We start from the raw sequence: 20,242 nt of genomic DNA, 5'->3' as shown, positions 1-20,242 counted from the left end.
CCAGTGCAGGAAATCTCCCAGGCAGGAGGGGGGCTACAGAAAGGGTTGTTAGGGGCCTCAGGTGGTCTTTGGCTGAAGGCTTTCTTCCGGGTCTGTCCACTGGGTCCGACCCTGGCAATGATACCATTAGGCCTCTGGCCTGCTCTTACAGCAAGTGACCTCCAGCTCAGCTGAGACCTAGGTCCCATGCAGAGCTCCTGTTGCCAAGCCCAGCCAGGGCCTGGTCCTGGGAGGAGGGGATAGGAGTACACATGAAGGTGTGCAAGAAATATGCAATAAAGGCCAGGTGCAGTGGCTCATGCCTGTAATCCCAGAACCTTGGGAGGTAGAGATGGGAGGATTACCTGAGGTCAGGAGTTTGAGACCAGCCTGGTCAACATGGCAAAGCCTGTCTACTGAAAATACAAAAATTATCTGAATGTGGTCGTGCCATCCTGTAATCCCAGCTACTCGGGAGGCTGAGGTGGGAGAATCACTTGTACCTGGGAGGTGGAGGTTGCAGTGAGCCGAGATCGCACCACTGCACTCCAGCCTGGTAGACAGAGCAAGACTCCATCTAAAAAAAAAAAGAAAGAAAAAGAAAAAAAAAAAAGAAAAGAAAAGAAAGAAAGAAAGAGAGAAGGAAGTATGCAATAAGGTGCCTTCTTCAGAGGCCTGAGAGCTCTTAGCATACAGGTACATCTTGGAAGGAGAACAGATTTTTTTTTTTTTTTTTTTTTTTTTTTTTTGAGACAGAGTCTCGCTCTGCCGCCCAGGCTGGAGTGCAGTGGCGTGATCTTGGCTCACTGCAAGCTCCGCCTCCCGGGTTCACGCCATTCTCCTGCCTCAGCCTCCCGAGTAGCTGTGACTACAGGCGCCCGCCACCTCGCCCGGCTAGTTTTTTTGTATTTTTTAGTAGAGACGGGGTTTCACCGTGTCAGCCAGGATGGTCTCGATCTCCTGACCTCGTGATCCGCCCGTCTCGGCCTCCCAATGTGCTGGGATTACAGGCTTGAGCCACCGCGCCAGGCCAGGAGAACAGATTTAAAACCACCTATTAGCAAGTGATCACTGATAAAAGTGTCTGAGTACTGAGTACTGATTGAAAATGAACACACTAGAAAAAGCAGATGGGGGTGGGATGAGGTTTATTGAAAGAGGCTTCCTGGAGAGGAAGGGGAGAAGCTGAGCACCTGGGTGGGCTTGTAGTGCTGCAGAGGGTTTGGTGAGCAATTTTGAGCCTCATCTTGGAGGACAAGCATTCAAATGGGGCGTGCACCTTAGGCAAAGGCCAAAGGTGATGTCAGTGCAGAGAGGCTGGGGTGAGGGGAACAAGGGGGCATGGGAGAGGTGAGTTTGGAGGAAAGAGGTAATTAATAAAGACCCTCAGATGCCATTTTGAACATCTGGATTTAATTGATGAACAACCAAGTTCTTAAGCAATTAGACATGAAAGAAATATTCTGGTGACATAAACTCTACAATGGTGGGTGGGGGAGGGAGGATAGACAATGAGGCTCAGCGAGGTTTTTGCTGGAGTCCGGGTGACAGGCTTGGAGTCCTGGGATGTATGTGCCTTTGTCATGCAGAGCCACAGTGCCTAGTGGTGGCCTCTTTGGCCACTGTGGCTGGAGGATGAGAAGGGGGCAGAGATGTCCTGGCTGCCCCTCTGTTGGACAGGCTGGCTGTGGAGGAAAAGAAGGGGCTATTTCTCATGAGCTCAGTGCATGGGGTGCTGAGCTCTGAGGAGGGACTTGGGCAGTGGGACATTCATTCATTCATTCATTCATTCATTCATTCACTTACTCATTCCATCAATTTCCAAGTCCCTTTGTTCACCATGGCCTGTGCTGACTAGAGTTGTTACTAGTCAGCACACTCCTGATGTGCATTCAGCTCTTATAGAGCTGATAGTAATAGGGACAAATAAGGACATTATGGCACAGAAAAGTAAGAGCAGGGACAGAGTCATCAAACGAGGATGCTGTAGAGCCTGGGGCTGGAGCAAGTGCTTGGGCTCAGCCAGATCTCAGGAAGACCTTTCGAAACCTGGACAGAGGTAGGGTCCATGGAGATCTCAGCCTAGTATCTCTGTCCCCTGAACACCTGACTTCAGGGCTCAGATTCTTAATTCAGAGAGACCTGGTCTCCTCTTTTGGCCACCCTCCCACCAGCTCAGTTGCAGCCAGGATACCCCTTCTCTGTAGTTACTGGCTGTCATGCTCTTTCCCCTCAAGTCTTCCCTATTCTCTGACACACACTGACTTCCAGCCTCCCCAGGAGTCCATGGAACCTTCATCCAGACACTTTGAATCCCCAATATTGGATGTAGCATCCTCGTGGCAGGCAGACCCAAGCTGAGGATAATGAACTAGGAAAGGCAGGGGCAGAGGCCTTCCCATTCTTTCCCCAGTCTTGTTTCTAGAACACTAATTTCCCAAATATTCTCCTACAGTTCTCTCCTTCCTGTCCTCCCCATCCCCCATTGAGCCTGAAAAGGTGCTGTTTGTCCTATGCTCGCTCCCCAGGGCAACGGGCCAGGCAGCAGGTGTGTGTGTGCGTTGAACAAGGCCATCTCCAGAGCAGAGTGGCTGAGATGAGCTTTGTTTAAATATTAAAGAAGTCAATCATTAATCAAGCCTGGCTCAGTGCCCAGCAACCCACTGTCTCCATTTGGAAGGGCTTAGGCTGGGGCAGGGAGAGCCATGGGGCAGTTTGTGAGGCTACTTGCATCTCGACTGGTCAACAAAGAGCTTTTGGGGGCTGGATTATGTAGCCCAATGCAGGGCTGGCCCAAGGATTAGCAGAAAGATGTGCTGGTTGGTATAAAAGCACAGTGCTCATAACCTGGGCACTGGTGATTCGTAAAGGAATGTCCTGTTCTACTTGAGTACATTTTATGTACTGTGGACTGAAGCAGAGTCCCTTTTCTAACCAGAGCAGAAGTGGACTAAAGCAGAGTCATTTTTCTAACCAGAGCAAAGATTCCTTGGGCACTGCAGCCCCATAACTGGGCTACTGAAGAAAACAAGGCTGTGTGCAGAACCAATTCTGGGCATGACTTGGGGTGGGGGCTGGTTTGCAGGGACACAGCCATTGAGTCAATAAAACTTTAGGTCCTGAGCCACCAGGGGAAGGAGGTTGGCCTGAAACCCAGGACACACATAGAATCAAATAGAGCCAGTTTTTTGTGCACACAGCCTCACATACATGAGTTTGCAAATACACAATTACAATGTCACATGTACCCAGATCTGCCACAGCTGAACCCAGCTATAATTGGGCACTATGCATGTAGGCTGTCCCTTCCTCTTCCCCCCAACTCTCTGGCTCAGCCTCCCTCCTCCTGCCCCCCAGCCTCACCAGTCTCACTGGTGTCTAGTCCCAGCTCCACCATTCAGCTCTTACCCACAGAGGCTTCCTGCTTTACTCTGTGAAAATCCAGATGGCCAGGCTGATTGAGCACAGCATCAGGACAAGGCACGGGCCCAGCAGCATCCACTGTCTTTTAACAGTCTGGCAGGTTCCATGGCTCTGCCCAGGAAGTAGGCATTGGGCAGTGGGCTGAATATCTCATTGTCTTGGGTCAGTGACTGTTTTTCCAGGGAGTGCAGCCTGCAGGCCAGCCCCAGCACCACCAGAGACATGACAAAGCCCAGGGCCAGCAGCACCCAGTACCCAAATTTAGCCTGGTTGGGGTCCAGCTTCAGATTCAGGAATGTCACTTTGTCTGTGTCTTTTTCTGTGAAAGACATGGGAGTATCATAGGGCAGGTGGAACTGGAGAGGGACCCCTGGGATCTCCTGTGGCTGTCAAAGGAGATCTGATTGGACTACATGCCCCTGCATGCGAGGGACCAGAGGCAAGATGCTGACCCTTTGCTCAGATGTCAGCCTGGCGGCCTAGCTGGACAGTGTGCAAGGAAGCAACTGAGCCAGGGGCTGGGGCGTGGGCGGTGGTCTTGGCTGAAGCTGCATCAGGCCTGGTACAGACAGGGTCCCACAGCAGCAGTGCTGTGCTGGTTCAAGCCAGGTCATGAATGAGCCAGGGGTTAAGGCTGGGTAGGGGTAGGTACTAGGATAGAGCAGGGTAAGGTAGAGCCTGGGGCTAGCCCAGAGCTGGAACCAGGGTCAGATTATCAAACCTTCAAAGGAACAGCTGAAGTCTGGCCAGCCTAGGATGTCCCCTTGCTGCATGTTGTCAGTCACCAGCCAGTTCAGTAGGGGTATGAAGTAGGTCATGAGGGCCTTTATACACACCTCAGACTCCCCAGTCAGCATCTTTAGGACCTCTGGCCATGGCTTGCTTGAGCCCAGCTTTAGAGCATCCCTGGGGGAGTGGATGCAGCTGTGAGGCTGTGTGGGGGCATCAGCTGGTGCTGCTGAGGCCCCCAGTGCACCCAATCCTGGCCCCAGTGATTGGCCAGCCAGAACTTTCCCACAGAATTCGGCATAGTGGATACAATCACAAGTTTGAAAGAAGACTAATCTGGGTTTGAATCTCAGCTCTGCTATTTAGTAGCTGTGGGGCTTTGGGCAAGTAACCTTTCTGAGCCTGGGTTTCCATATCCATAAAATGGAGATGATAATGGTATCTACCTCGAAGGGCCATTGTGGTGATTAAATAAGCCCGGTGCTGGGGAGTGTAGCATGCAGGCAGTACTTGTTAACTACTGATGATGATGATGATTACTAGTACTACTGGTAATACTGTGATGATTATTATTCTCCTGGACTCAAATAGGCATAAAGTCCTGAGACACTGTTACCCGTGAGGTGCTCGATGTCAGTAGATAGTGGCAGCTCTTCACCCCTTTCTGGTTTCGGGAGGGTTTGGGAGGATTAGAAACATCATGAGCGTGGGAGGTGCTCTGCACACCACCTGTAGTGCTGCACAAATGTCAGCTGTGTTTCACATTCTTTAGGGCAGGTGGTTGAGCTTTACGCTAGGTCCCTTGGGCTCACAGTGGGAGTATGAGGTGTGCTGAAGCCAGGGCTTCAGGCTTCTCCACTCCAGAGCCCCCAGAAGAGGCAGTGGTGGGCAGATATTGATCCTTCCCAACCTGTTGTTCCTTGATCCAACCAGGAGAGAGTTGGGACCCAGAGGCCCAGCGGTCACAATTTGGGGTCTAGACTAACAGGGCCCAGGCTTAAACCTGACCTAGCAGTGCTACTTATGGACTGCATAACCTTAGGCAGACAACTTAACCTCTCTCGGGCTCAGTTTCCTCATCAGTAAAATGGGCTCCATGAATACCTGCCCTCATTGTGATGAGGACTAAGTCCCACAATCATGAAGGAGGGTTTGTAGCTTCCAAACGCTTATGCACATCAGCTAATAAACAACTGGGAAATAATGAAGGGGGGAAACCAAAGGTCAGTGGGGCCAGAAACCACTGGTGAAGAAAAACCACAACTAACTCTAGGTAAGAGGTTCTGATGCTGGCTCCTGGGTAAGAGGAAGAACCTAGTAGGTGAAAAGCTTCAACCATTGAGAATCTACCCATTTAAAAACAGTCCTTCAGGCTGGGCGGGACAAGATGTTTGACCAAAGGCCAGCCAACAGCCCTTATGGACAGGACATGAGACCAGAGAGCAGCAGAGGTGACGACTGGATGCTGCCTGGAGCTTTCAACTCCAAAGTAACAACAACACACCCCATGGACAAGGTCAGGCCCACCACGGCTGGTGGGGTGAGGCTGGGGGACTTTGAGAACTTTGACCAGGTGCAATTCAACCCTCCATTCCCAACAGAACCAGCCCAGAGCCTGATTCAGGGCCATTACGTTTAGGAGGATGAATCAAAAGTAGCAAAACCAAGTTTTAAGATCAATTAGGCAAAAGAGCAGTCAAGAATCTTTCTCTTTTACCCCGCAAGCACTCGCATCCCCTCTCCCCTCCACAAACCATATTCTGCTCTGCTGCTATTTCATCATCTGCAAAGGTCATGACATCCTCCTTACTCAGAAACCTCTCCTCTGCCCATAGCTCAGAAAATGCTATGTGAAGTCCTAAGCCTGGATTCAGGGTTTTCCCTGACCAGGGGTCTGGCCAGGGACACACAGGGACTGGTGAGCAATGACAAGAGATAACTCACTGGCCACATGCTTTGGTGCCAAGTCAGACCCTGAGAGCCCTGTGCACCTTGAGTGGGGTGAGGGTGGGAAGTGGTGAAAATGACTGAGGTCAAACGTCCCACCAATCCAGTGGGATGAAAGAGGTGAATTGATGTAAAGAAAACAGATATCTTAGCCAGATGTGGTGACTCACGCCTGTAATCCCAGCACTTTGGGAGGCTGAGGTGGGTGGATCCCTTGAGGCCAGACGTTCGAGACCAGCCTGGCCAGCATGATGGAACCCCGTCTCCACTAAAAATACAAAAAATAGCCAGGCGTGGTGGTGTGTGCCTGTAATCCCAGCTGCTCTGGAGGCTGAGGCACGAGAATCACTTGATCCCAGGAGGCAGAGGTTGTAGTGAGCCAAGATCGTACCACTGCACTCCAGCCTGGGCAACAGAGACTGTCTCAAAAAAGAAAAGAAAAGAAAAAAGAAAAGAAAAGTAAGAAAAGAAAAAAAAGAAAAGAGATATCTGCTATTTTTTTCTCTTTCTTTTTCTTTTTTTTTTTTTAGACGAGGTCTCACTCTGTCGCTGAGGGTGAACTGCAGTGGTGTGATCTCAGCTCACTGCGGCCTTGACCTCCGAGGCTTAAGCGATCCTCCCACCTCAGCCTCCTGAGTAGTTGGGACTACAGGTACGTGCCACCATGCCTGGCTAAATTGTGTTCACTTTTTGTAGATACAGGGTCTAACCATGTTGCCTGCTCTGGTCTCAAACTCCTGGGCTTGATGGATCCTCCCATCTTGGCTTTCCAAAGTTTTGGGGTTATAGGTGTGAGCCACCATGCCTGCTTTCTGCTATTTCTTGCACACTTGCATTTGAGGACAAAACTCCCTCCTTGGTTCCCTGGCATGACCTCCTAATCCTCTTTCTATGTTCACCAAAGCCCCTTTCTATTGCCTGGTATTATGAAATTTATTTGTTAATTTATTTTTTTGAGATGGAGTTTCGCTTTTGTCGCCCAGGCTGGAGTGCAGTGGCATGATCTCAGCTCACTGCAACCTCCGCCTCCCGTGTTCAAGTAATTCTCCTGCCTCAGCCTCCCAAGTAGCTGGGATTATAGGCGACCACCACCACTCTCAGCTAATTTTTTGTATTCGTAGTACCGACGGGGTTTTGCCATGTTGGGCAGGCTGATCTCGAACTCCTAACCTCAGGTGATCCGCCAGCCTCGGCCTCCCAAAGTGCTGGGATTACAGGTGTGAGCCACCATGCCCGGCCATGAAATTTATTTATCCTGTGGTTCATCCTCCCCTGTTGGATGCAGAGCAGCTGGTCAGTATGGAGACAAGTAAATGTTTACTGAAAGAATGAATGACAGGCAGCCAGAGATATGAATGCAAAGAGCAGAGAGGTGCCCTTATGTTCAACATGTTCAGAAAAGCTCAAGGCTGGGCAATCAGCTAGAATAAAGTCCAGAGTCATGAAAGGATGGAAGACCAAATCTACTAGGGGGACAACAGTCATGCAAGGTGCAGCCCTCCCTAGAAGCAAAGTCCAGGGGATCAGTCCTGAAACTCCATCTGGCCTGGTGGTTAGAGATAAACTGCATGGTGGAATCAAAAATATGCTCACTAAATTTGCAAAGGATACTAAATTTGTGGCAGTGTTAATCCTCTAGGAGACAGGAATAAAGCTCAAGATGACCTTGACCAATTAGGGAAATGGACCTATTGAAATCTGTTGAAATTCAACAGGAAAATGATCAAGTCAGTGGGTAAGCGCCACATCTCCAAGGTTGGGGTGCTGATCTTGGAACCAGTTAGACCTGGATCTAAGCTCACCAGGGACTGTATTCTTTGACTAATGGAGGCCAACAGGGTGAAAGATAATGTGTTCTGGAGTCAGTTATGGGTTCAAAGCATGACCTTGCTTCTTGCTAGATGAATGACACACAACGACACCACCTCTCTTGCCTTCAGTTTCATCATTTGTAAAAGGCAGATAATAATATCCACTTTGCAAAGTTAAGAGCTATTATTCTAATATGAAACATTGTAAGAGTATTCATCAGAGAGTGCCCCCTGTAGTAGTAAATGCTTCACATTTTCAGTTCAGTCCCCTACTCCTTCGGGGTTTGCTTTAGGACTAAAAACCACTGCCACATAGGTAGGCATGGAAAGAATAAGCTAAACACCAAGTGCAGAGAAAAAGACTCAACGGTCAAAGTGGACCACAGGCTGACCAGAAGCATGCCAAGAGACTACTGTGAAAGCATCCTGGATCAGCCTGGGAACTGGATTTGGGCACCTCCAAGAAGAGATGGGAGAAACAGACTGCACTCAAGGGTATGCCAAGTGCTGCTGAGAGGGTAGGTCAGCACCTTGTAAGGAAAGGATATGGGAGATTCAGATGGAAGGCTGAAGCCTGAGGTAGAACCCCAATGCTGGCTTCCTGTCTGGGACAGTTTGGCTTACTGCCGTGTGTGTGTGTGTGTGTGCGCGCGCGTGCATGTGTGTGTGTGTTAGTGGGAGGGGCTAAACAGTGTCTTTTCTTTCTTTCTTTCCTTTTTATTTTTTTGAGATGGAGTTTCACTCTTGTTGCCCAGGCTGGAGTGCAATGGTGCAGTCTCGGCTCACTGCAACATCCACCTCCCAGGTTCAAGTGATTCTCCTGCCTTAGCCTCTCAAATAGCTGGGATTACAGGTGCCTGCCACCATGCCCAGCTAATTTTTGTATTTTTGGTAGAGACGGGGTTTCATCATGTTGGTCAGGCTGGTTTTGAACTCCTGACCTCAGGTGATCCACCTGCCTCGACTTCCCAAAGTGCCGGGATTACAGGTGTGAGCCACTGTGCCTAGCCTAAGCAGTGTCTCTGAACACAGAAGGCTACACAAGAGGAAATGGGCTCTGATTAATGTAGGAAAGACTGCAGTCTGACATGAGGAAGAACTTCCGCTAGAATATAAGCTTAATAAAGCTCTGCTCAAGGTGTCTAGTGTCGTTGGGGGTGGAGAGGGAGCCTGGAGCAGAACTTCCTTAAAGGGAGATGGGGGAGCCAAGAACAAATGAAGGAAGAGGGCACTCACCCCAGGAGCTCCCCGGCAATCTTGGTTGTAGATGTCACACTGGTGCAGTGGACCCATGTGGCCTGAGGCTTTGCACAGTGTTTCATGGAACTGGAACTGGAGCACCAGACTGAGGAAGTATCTGTTTGAGAAACGTGAGGGCAGGCTAGGGAGTGGAGACCAGGAGTGGGAAACTCAGAGCCACTTGGGACCAGGCAGCTCTGACATGCAGTGGCCACAAGGGCCACATGTCAGCAGTCACTGCCTAGGCGGAGGCTCCTTGGGCAGGGCCTAGCCTTGGGCTGACCCTAGAGTACTGGGGGGCTCTCCTTCTCTAGCTTTCTGAACCAGCAGTCACCCCAACCCTTGTCACTCTGACCTGCCCTCCTCCAAGGGACAACAGGGATGGTCTAGAATATTCCCATCAGCTCTGCCCTCTGCACAGGACCTGATGCAAAAGCTCAAAGGATTCTAGGTCAGAGACCTCAGAAGGCTGTGCAACCCAACAGGAAGAGATGGGCAGGGGTGCAGGGTGACATTTGGACCTAGGGCCTTCCTGCAAATCCTCGCTCCAGTTCCCATGCCCCTCAACTCCTAGGACTGGCACTGCCAACAGGACCCAGCCCTTTACCATATGTAGGGCACACCAGCAGAAATGTGGAACTTGGCACCTGGATCAAAGTCTTCCTCTGAGTGAGGAACAGGGGGCCATAAGCCCTGGTATTTCAACCTGGCAGGGAAAAGCTTGGTGGTGGTGTCTGGCAGGTTCTTGGAGCCTCTCTCTTTTCCTTCCTTCCTTCCTTCCTTCCTTCCTTCCTTCCTTCCTTCCTTCCTTCCTTCCTTCCTTCCTTCCTTCCTCCCTCCCTCCCTCCCTCCCTTCCTTCCTTCTATCTTCTTTCTTCTCTCTTTTTTTTTTTTTTTTTCAGAGTCTTGCCCTGTTGTGCAAGCTGAAGTGCAGTGGCGTGATCTCGGCCCACTGCAACCTCACCCTCCTGGGTTCAAGCTATTCTCTTGTCTCAGCCTCCCAAGTAGCTGGGATTATAGGTGTGAGCCACTACACCTGGCCTGCCTTTTTCTTTTCAAAGCACCTGCATGTCTATCAAAATTGGACTTGGCAGGCTGAGGATACCTAATGCATTTTGATTGATTAAATAAATGAAAACACATGGGATCGGGAATCAGCGTAAAACAATAGCAGTTAACACTGACTGAGCACTTCCTCTATGCTCAGAACCACGTCCGGCTTTCCACATAGACTCACGCATGCACTCAACACCGTCCTGGTCTCTGGAGGAGGTACCAGTGGGGGAGCCGGGGAGGCAAGGCCCCTGCTTACATCCTAACAGTGGAGGACAGATTACAGACCAATAAACAAAGTCGTTTCATCTAGTAAGAAGTCTTGAGAAGAAAACAGAGAAACATCCCTGTAGGGCAGTACTACTATTATTCCCATTTTGCAGATGAGGAAACCAAGGTTTGGCGATCAGGGAATTGGCCGCAGGACACAGAGCTAATCACAGTCGCACCCTGATGACCTGAAGGTCTGGTTTTGCCCCTCTGAGCTGTGCGACTGTGGGAAAGTTGCTGATTGTCTCCGAGTCTTGTTGTAAAATGTCTATAAAATGGAAGGAAGTAGGCTGCGTGTGGTGGCTCACACCTGTAATCCCAGCACTTTGGGAGGCTGATGTTGGAGGATTGTTTGAGCCCAGGAGTTTGAGACCAGCCTGAGCAACAAAGTGAGACCCTGTCCCTAAAAAAATACAAAAATGAGCCAGATGTGCTGGTGCGCATCTGCAGTCCCAGCTACTTGGGTGCTAAGGCAGGAGGATTGCTTGAGCCCAGGAGGTCAGGGCTGCAGTGAGCCATGATTGCTCCACTGCCCTCCAGCCTCGGCAACAAAGTGAGACCCTGTCTCAAACACAACCTTCATCATTGGCTCACTGGAGCCTCTGAACCATCTCCAAGGTCAACAGAGTGTCAGGAGCTTCCCTCCCAGTTGACAGGGCCTTATTCAAGGCCCAGGGAGTTGCCACCCCTCCTGCTTAACCCCTGGGTTCCATCAGCTAGGGTGGTGGGTAGGGCTGACAGAAGCCTCCTGTGGGTGCCTCAGATGGCCTATTAGGGTGACCTTAGAGAGGCACAAGGTCAAGACTCTGCCAAGCCCACAGGGGGGACCTGCTCCTGAAGTCAAGGGTGGGAGTAAGAGGACAAGGGGAGAGAGGAGCTCCCAGCTCTGCCACCTGTTGGTTTGCTGTGTGCCCTTGGGCTGGTTTGTGACCTCCCGTGAGCTTCAGCTGCTGCTTCTGTGAGCTGAGCATTTTGAAATGATCACAATGCAAGGTGGTTGTAAATGTTCAAATTCAACATAAAAGGCCGGGCACAGTGGCTCATGCCTGTAATCCCAGCACTTTGGGAGGCCTAGGCAGGCAGATCACTTGAGCCCAGGAGTTTAAACCTAAAAAAAAAATTACATCTCTAAAAAAAAAATTACACAAAACTGGCCAGTGTGGTGGTGCACACCTGTAGTCCCAGCTACTCAGGAGGCTGAGGAAGGAGGATTGATTGAGGCTGGGAGGTCAGGTCTGAAGTGAGCCGTGATCATGCCACTGTACTCCAGCTTGAGTGACAGAGCGAGGCCCTGTCTCAAAAAACAAACAAAAAAAGTAAGAGCCTGTTTCAGAGCCAGGAGCGCCCCCTGGCAACCCCAAATCACACTGTGACCAGCAGACTGAAGCTGGTCAGTCCAAGGCCTGGCAGATATGGAGAAGCCCTGGTCACAGGCATTTATTATCCCATCAAATGGCCAGGGGTCAGTGATGAGGTGTAACCTGGGGGTCCCTCACTCGAGAGTGATGCCTCCCAACTGCTGGTGGGTTCCCATGGCAGCTTGGGGAGTGTTAAGCCCAAGGCAGGCATGTGTGCATTTTAGGGGCCTGCCTATCTCCCATGGGGAGTCTTTCCCCAGAAAGGAAAGTGCTCAGGCCCCCGCACACCCCATTGCCTGGCACCAGGAAGGGAGGGAGGTGTGGGAGGGCCTGCCTGGTGGTTAATGCTCTGTGATTGGAGAAGCCCAGTTGCAATCATTGTGTAAGCTTCCGAGCCACCCAGAGAGCAAGTGGGGTCAAACACCAGGGTCCATTTTTCACAGATAAGGAGACTGAAGCCTAGAAAGGCTAAGAGACCTGCTCAGTGCCTGCGTGGAAGATTATAGAGAGGTTCTTGTGCTGCAGAAAGTCCTGGAAATGGCCCATCTGGTGGAAAATAGTAACAAACCCACCTGAGGTTCCACCACTCCTGATTGTAGATGTCTTTCCGAATGCTGCCGTCAAAGACCTTCCAGTGAAACAGGTCCATCAGGTAGCCGAAGGGGATGAAGGCAATCTTCTCCAGGGCAATTCGCATCAGGAAATTGACTTCATCCTCTAGGAAGAGGGTGAGGGCAGTCAAGAGGTGACCCCTGGGATCTTCCCGTAGCTTTGCCCGAGAGCCCTGACCCCATCGAGCCCTAGTGGCGGCCCCAGGCTTGGGCCCTTGGTCCTCATCACCTGAGTCCTGGTGCTTGAGGCTAAGCAGGCCTATGTTGAGCAGGTGCTTGTGGGAGGAGGCCAAGAGGGTGATCACAGACCCCACAGCCTCTTCAAAGGCTGAGTTGGCACCTTCACAGAAGATGATGGAAAGGTTCTTGTACTGCAGAAAGTACTGGATACGGCCCATCTTGTGGAAGATGGAGAGCAGGTCTTCTATGGTCACTTCCGTGCACTTCTTTATTATACAAGCAAAGGGCATGGGTTAAGGAGCATGGAGAAAGGGAGTTTTCCCATTCAGACTCCTCGAGGGATTTTGTGGTCAGGTTGGAGCCCAGATAGGGCTCTGCAGTTGTTCTTTTTGTTTGTTTGTTTGTTTTTGAGACAGAGTTTTACTCTGTCCCCCAGGTTGGAGTGCAATGGTGCCATCTCAGCTCACTGCAGCCTCTGGCTCCCAGATTCCAGTGATTCTCCTGCCTCAGCCTCCTGGGTAGCTGGGATTACAGGCACACGCCACCCCACCTGGCTAATTTTTGTATTTTTAGTAGAGACAGGGTTTCACCATGTTGGCCAGGCTGGTCTCGAACTCCTGACTTCACGTGATCCACTGCCTTGGCCTCCCAAAGTGCTAGGATTATAGGTGTGAGCCACCACGTCTGGCTGGCAATTGTTCTTTCTCAGTCTAGGCCCCATATCCAACTAGCAACCAAGCCCTTTGCTCTCACGCCACCTTTCCTTCTGTATTTCTCGCTTGCCTTTCCCCCTCCCCTGCCCCAGCTCTCCCCCGCCCACACCTAAGACAAGCAGAGAGGGGAGAGGAGAGGGCCAGGTGTGTGGTACCTCCGTGAGCACCCGAAGTCATCGTCAAGGTAGAAGTTCCATGCAGAGGTGACACTCCACCTCTTGCCCATCAGTTGGCCTCGTCAGCATCAACTTTTTCCAGAAACTGGGTGGGGCAGGCAGCAGCCCCAGGGAGGTGAAGAATTTCTCAGAGTCTTCAAACATTTTCTCTGATTTCCAGTGCTGGGGGAGAAGAGGGGATATGTAGGGCGCTGCCTTGTTTGCCCAAGGATGACGATGGGGAGGGGCAGGGACAGACAGGCCAAGCACTAACCTGGCCTTTCATGATCTTTGTGACATCTTCAGGGATCTTCTTCGGGAAGGGCAGGACCAGGTCTAAGATGTTGACCGAGGACTGAGCCCACATGTTCCCTGGAAGAAGAGGAGAGGGGCTAAGGGGAGGCTGGAGACAGTCTCTGCCTTTATCTGGCACTCACCTCGGCCACCAGCAGGGCCTTTACCCCGGAGGTGGGCAGGGATGGGCCCCCTCAGGTCGATGAGCTCGGGCCCATAGTGGCGGTGGAGGGTCCGGTGCATGTAGGCGTGTAGGTTCAGCTAGAGTGGCCGCAGCTCCTGGAAGAACCGCTCCAGGTCTTGCTTCAGGGTGTCTGACTCATACTTGGAGCGCCACAAGGCTCCCATGTCTTTGTAACCTAGGACAGGAGAGAGGACTCACTAGGAGCTCACCATCTCACCCTTTACCCCTGGCCTAGCTGACAAGAGACCCAGACACCTTCTAGGGAAGCAACTCAACCTCGCTGACCCTCTGGGTCTTCTTTGGCAAAACGGGGAGAATACCTGCCCATTTTGGAAAGGCACTGAGCAAAGTCCACGATCCGAGCTCCTCACCATGCCTGCAAGGCCCTGAGTCCCCTCTCATCCCACCTCATCCTTAGCCCTGCGGCCACCTGGGCTTCTTTCAGGTCTTCCAGAGCACCAGCTCCTCCTGCTGTGGAGCCTCTGCCTAGGATGCTCTTCTTTCACATCTTGCTCCCCCTCTTTTGCCCATCTTTCAGGTCTTGGATAAATGTCAGAGGCCTTCCCTGACCACTTATCTGCAGCAGCCTCTTCTCATTCTCTTTCTTAGCAGCCCCTTCCTATTCTGCAACACCCCAGGTGGTAGTGAGAGACCGGTATTTACTGAATATGGTCTGCCTCCCCGCAGGACTGTAGGTGCATGAGAACAGGCACCTGTCTTTTCACCTGTGTGTCCTCAGAACCTCCCCAGCACCTAGCACATAGATGCTCTATGAATATTTGGAGAGCCCAGCTGCAGGGCTCATAGGTCCTGCCTCCAGGGCCCTATGGCCGCCTTCATCCTGGGAAAGCTCAGCTTTGCCCCTTCCTTGCCATCGCTCTGAGCCCCGTGGCGTCCTGTCTGCTCACCATTGAGCTGTGCAACCTTGTTGCTGAGCTCCACGTAGTGCTCGAAGGTGGTGCGGATCTGGCGGCCCATGGCATCCCACCAGCCCTGCCAGGCCCATAGCAGCTCCTCTTTGTTCCTGGAGGTGGCCATGACTTCTTCGAGTTCTATGCCCAGAAAAGGAGCCATGGGGGACCCACTCCCACCTACCTCTGCCCTCACCCTCCTGGCAATAAAGGAGGGTGGTTGAGGACTGGGAGGGGCCCCTGGAAGGGACTGAGTGCTGGAGATTCTGTGGTTGGGTGGGACAGGGCTTGGGTGTTCACCAGGCTCCAGGGACAGGCAGGGCCTCTCATTCAGGCACACCTGGGCCATACTGTATGTCATCTCCATGTCGGCCAGAAGCTCGTTATACTGGGGGGACAGGTGTTACCCAGGGTAGGCCAGTGCCCCTGGGCCTGCCCTCAGTGCTCGCCCTCAGCCAGGAGAGATCGGCACCCCCACCTCTACTCCTCTCCTTCTCCAGAAGAAGTTCTGATCTTGCCTCTCCTCCACCCCCTGCCTCCCTTCTGCCCCAGACACTCTGGCTGCCCCACCAGACCCCTGGGGCCAGGGAGCATGTGCCCAAAGGCCTGGGGGCTCCATCCATCACCTCCCACAGCTCGTCCTTGGGCAGGGCCACCTTGTCTATGTTCTGCAGCTTTCTCAGCATGCGATTCAAATCCTGGTTCTGGAACTGGGCGACCTTAAACAGGCAGGCCCAGGTGCCAAAGTAAATCATGAACTGGGACCTCTCCATGTCCTTGTGCAGCTGCAAAGAGGGCCAGCAAGGTTGGGGGACAGGGGAAGGGTCCCACTTGACCTCCAGGGCCATGGCACCCTAACTGACTCCCTAATCCCATTGGCTTAGGGAACAAGATTTGCTAAGAGGGAGAGGGCAGAAACCTGGGTCCCTAAAAGCAAGGAGGTAAGATTTACAAAGGACAAGAAGCAAGAGATTCTTGACTGGAGAAAGTTTAGGGCTTCCAGGAGGCCCAGAACTTGCAGCCCGCTTTGATATGTACACTGGGGCTTCCCTAGTTCCTCTTGCTTGGGATGGGGGCAGGAAGTGTGGTGCCCCATGGTCCCAAATCCCTGAAAAGAGCAAAGAGAGGAGAGGCTGGGGTGGAGATGACACCATACCATCTCCTCCTGATTTTTCCTGGTGATGTTGGTGACATAGTGCCAAGTGGCCTCCATGAACTGGTTCAACACAACTTTAGCTGTTTGGTCATAAAACTGCAGGAAGATCTTGGTCTTAGTCTCATTGTAGAAGTCATCTGCAGGGAATGATATGGGCACCATGTGCTGGGAAGGTCCTGTCCCCACCCAGTCCCCTTCTCTGGTCCCATGCTTCTTGGGGTCTCAGCCACACCTAAACTATGTTCATCCTTGATCCAGAGGCAAGGCAACAGCTGCCCGTAACAGAGGAGCACAAGTAGGGAAGGTCCAGGGCGAATCTGTCTGCACCCATGACCAAGAAAACAGCAGAGCTGGATGAGGCTATGGGCCAATCACAAGCCAGCTCCATATTGTGACATCAAGGGCCAGAGGCTCAGCCACAGAATGTTAGAACTGGAAAGGCCCATCCACCTCCTGGTCCAACTGTCCCCATTTTACAGGTGGGGAGACTGAGGTCCAGAAAGTCAAGCCAAGTGATCTGGCTCATGTGGTTAGCTAATGGCAGAGCCAGAAGGAGGAACCGGGGTCTTGACTTTTAGGCCAGAACTTGTTCGGCTCTCCTTGGTCACTTTTCCCTGGGGCTGGAGCCACCCTTGGGTTATGGCCAGGGATTGATGAGGCCCTCCCTCCATAGGCTGGGACCACTTCTGAGCAGGTGGATGGGATGATGGATGGATGGATGGATGGATGGATAGGTGGATGGATGGATGGATGGATAGGTGGGTGGATGGATGGATGGATGGACGGACGGATGGACGGACAGACGGACGGGTGGGTGGGTGGATGGATGGATGGATGGGTGGGTGGGTGGGTGGATGGATGGATGGATGGGTGGATGGGTGGATGGACGGATGGATTTATAGGTGGATGGACGGATGGATGGATGGATGGATGGACGGATGGGTGGATGGACGGATGGATGGATGGATGGGTGGGTGGGTGGGTGGACAGACGGACGGACGGACGGACGGACGGGTGGATGGATGGATGGACAGATGGGTGGATGGATGGATGGATGGATGGATGGATGGATGGATGGATGGGTGGGTGGATGGATGGATGGACGGACGGATAGGTGGACGGATGGATGGATGGACGGACGGATGGACGGACGGATGGATGGACGGACGGATGGGTGGATGGACGGATGGATGGATGGATGGATGGGTGGATGGACGGGTGGGTGGATGGATGGATGGATGGATGGATGGATGGATGGGTGGGTGGGTGGATGGATGGATGGATGGGTGGGTGGGTGGGTGGATGGATGGATGGATGGATGGGTGGGTGGGTGGATGGATGGATGGATGGATGGGTGGGTGGGTGGATGGATGGATAGATGGAGTTAATATATCTAGGTCTCTGGAAGCCAGGTTGTCTTTCCAGGTTCTTCTAACTTGACCTCTTATGTTCACATGTTCAGGCTTTTTCTCTCTTATAGGCTGTGCAATCATCATCAGGGCTGTGCAGGGCCCTCCCCATCACACCTGTTTCTCCAGGGAGACCCTAATATTATGAGTTTGCAATCAGGAGAGGGCACACGAGGCAGGGACTGGGTGGGGTGTGGAGAGGCGAGGCTGGCACCTTCCATCCAGGGTGCATGCCCATGAGTACCTGAGCCTGATCTGAAAACCAGCTGGCAAGACACCAGCTCTCTGTAAGCCTGTGGTTACCCCCAGTACTCTTGCACTGAGGTCTGTGGAGGCCAGCTCCATCTGTCTCACCTTGGGTTTCTCCTCAGACTCACTTCCCTCCACACTCAGAATCCCTGTACCCTGTGTTGCCTTCCATCACTCTCAGCCCACAAAGGCTCACATGTTCAAAAAGGCCCCACCTCTACACATGGGCTGATACCACGACTACAGAAACTGACCAAATAACCCCCAAAATATGATCCATTATGGGTAAAATATATTTATAACATGAGGAAAGGAAGAAAAGGATAGTGACACTTCTGGTTAAGCTGATCGACTGAGCTCACAGAGAAGTCTCCCTTCCTGCTTCAAGCATATAGACATGTATTAGTCCATTCTCACATTGCTATAGAGAACTACCTGAGACTGGGTAATTTATAAAGAAAAGAGGTTTAATTGACTTTACAGTTCCACAGGCTGTACAGGAAGCATGGCTGGGGAAGCCTCAGGAAACTTACAATCATGGTGGGAGACGAAAGGGAAGCAGGCACATCTTCACATGGTGGCAGGAGAGAGAGAGAAGGGGGAGGTGCTACACACTTTTAAACAACCAGATCTTGAAAACTCAGTCACTATCACGAGAACGACAAAGGCGAAGTCTGCCTCCATGATTCAACACGCCCACCTCTCCTCCAACACAGGGGAGGTCAGGGTGCATCCATCCAGAGAGTTGCAGCATTGGTGTGGGGGATAGCTGATCCCAATGGAAATGACGTCTTTGCCCCGGCAAGCGTCAGGTGCATGCATGGGATTGTGCAGAAGGCTGTTTCAACTGAAGATGGCTGATAGGTCCAGTTTACCAGGTATAAGAGAAAATCCAGTTTCAGGAGGGATAATAATAATTACCAACCCTCACTGAGCACTTTCTAGGTGCTAGGGACCATTTGGGGGCTTTCAACATATGAATCCTCACAACAAACCCATGAGGTAAGTGCTGTGATCAACACTCCCATTTTATAGATGAGGAAACAGAGGCACAGAAAGGTTGAGGAATTTGCTCTTAGTCACACAGCCAGCAAATGGTGGAAATGGGACTCAAATTCCTATGGTTGGTTCCAGAGCTTGTGCTAAACTGCAGACACAATGAATGAAGCAGACTGCAACGGAGGAAGGACAAGTCTCAGAGCAATCCAAAAGGGACTTAAAATGCACGTCTTTATGCCATATATAAAAATTAACTCAAAAATGGGTCACAGCTTATTTTCTTTTTTCAATTTAAAAGAGTACATTTAAGGCTGGGTGCGGTGGCTCATGCCTGTAATCCCAGCACTTTGGGAGGTTGAGGCGGGTGGATCACTTGAGGTCAGGAGTTCAAGACCAGCCTGACCAACATGGTGAAACCCTGTCTCTACTAAAAATACAAAAATTAGGCAGGCATGGTGGCACATGCCTGTAATCCCAGCTACTCGGGAGGCTGAGGCTGGAGAACCGCTTCAACCCGGGAGGCAGAGGTTGCAGTGAGCCAAGATCACACCACTATACTCCAACCTGGGTGACAGAATGAGACTCTGTCTCAAAAAATAAATAAATAAAATAAAAATAATAAAAGAGTACATTTAACACCTTATCTTGGACAACGTGACAGTCATGAGATCTTTGTGTAGGAGAAGAAAGAGGGAACAAAAAAACGAAGTCTACAAAATTCTTAGAACATAGGGGAAAGTTTCATGACATTGGATTTGGCAATGATTGCTTGGATATGACACCAAAAGCAAAGGCAACAAAAGAAAAAATAAGCAAATTGAACCTCATCAAAATTTTAAACTTTTGCATCTCAAAAGATGCTATAACAGAGCAAAAAGGCAACCCATGGAATGGGAGAAAATATCTGTTACTCACAGATCTGCTAAGGAATTAATATCCAGAACATATAAAGAACTCCTCAAACTCAACATTCAAAGATGGGCAAAGGGCTAGGCATGGTGGCTCACACCTGTAATCCCAGCACTTTGGAAGGCCGAGGTGGGTGGATCACCTGAGGTGAGGAGTTCGAGACCAGCCTGACCAATATGGTGAAACCCTGTCTCTACTAAAAAAATACAAAAATTAGACAGGCATGGTGGTGGGCGCCTATAGTCCCAGCTACTCAGGAGGCTGAGACAGGAGAATTGCTTGAACCCAGGAGGTGGAGGTTGCAGTGAGCCAAGATCGCACTACTGCATTCCAGCCTGTGTGACAAAGTGAGACTCCATCTAAAAACAAACAAACAAACAACAACAGCAGCAAAACAAAGATGGGCAAAGGACTTGGGTAGACATCTCTCTAAAGAAAATACATGAGTTGCTCATTAGCACAGGAAAAGATGCTCAATATCACTAATTATTAGGGAAAGGCAAATCAAAGCCACCCATTTAGGGTGGCTGTTATCAAAAAAACAGAAAACAAGAGTCGGTCAACATGTGGAGAAATTGGAAACCTTGCGCATTGTTGGGGGTAATGGGAAATGGCAGAGCCGCTGTGGAAAACAGTCTGGTGGTTCCTTAAAAAAAAATAAAC

At 51.1% G+C, this 20,242-nt stretch overlaps 1 protein-coding gene across 1 annotated transcript; it reads right to left on the bottom strand.

Annotated features, from left to right (window-relative positions):
* Positions 1-3,405: 3,405 nt before the first annotated feature.
* On the bottom strand, positions 3,406-16,175 carry LOC102127700 (angiotensin-converting enzyme-like protein Ace3). Its single transcript, XM_015438697.4, is given in 16 exon segments — positions 3,406-3,500; positions 3,503-3,721; positions 4,124-4,308; positions 9,126-9,149; positions 9,151-9,246; positions 9,736-9,834; positions 12,382-12,526; positions 12,650-12,873; positions 13,481-13,516; positions 13,518-13,651; positions 13,743-13,840; positions 13,930-14,121; positions 14,855-14,998; positions 15,158-15,245; positions 15,484-15,642; positions 16,014-16,175. Coding segments are annotated over 16 exon segments (2,100 nt in total).
* Positions 16,176-20,242: the final 4,067 nt, after the last annotated feature.

The sequence above is a fragment of the Macaca fascicularis genome, chromosome 16, assembly GCF_037993035.2.
Source record: "Macaca fascicularis isolate 582-1 chromosome 16, T2T-MFA8v1.1".
In the NCBI taxonomy this organism is placed as follows: Eukaryota; Metazoa; Chordata; class Mammalia; order Primates; family Cercopithecidae; genus Macaca; species Macaca fascicularis.
The sequence above is the reverse complement of the archived record's forward strand: the minus strand, read 5'-3'. Positions and strand labels throughout refer to the sequence as shown.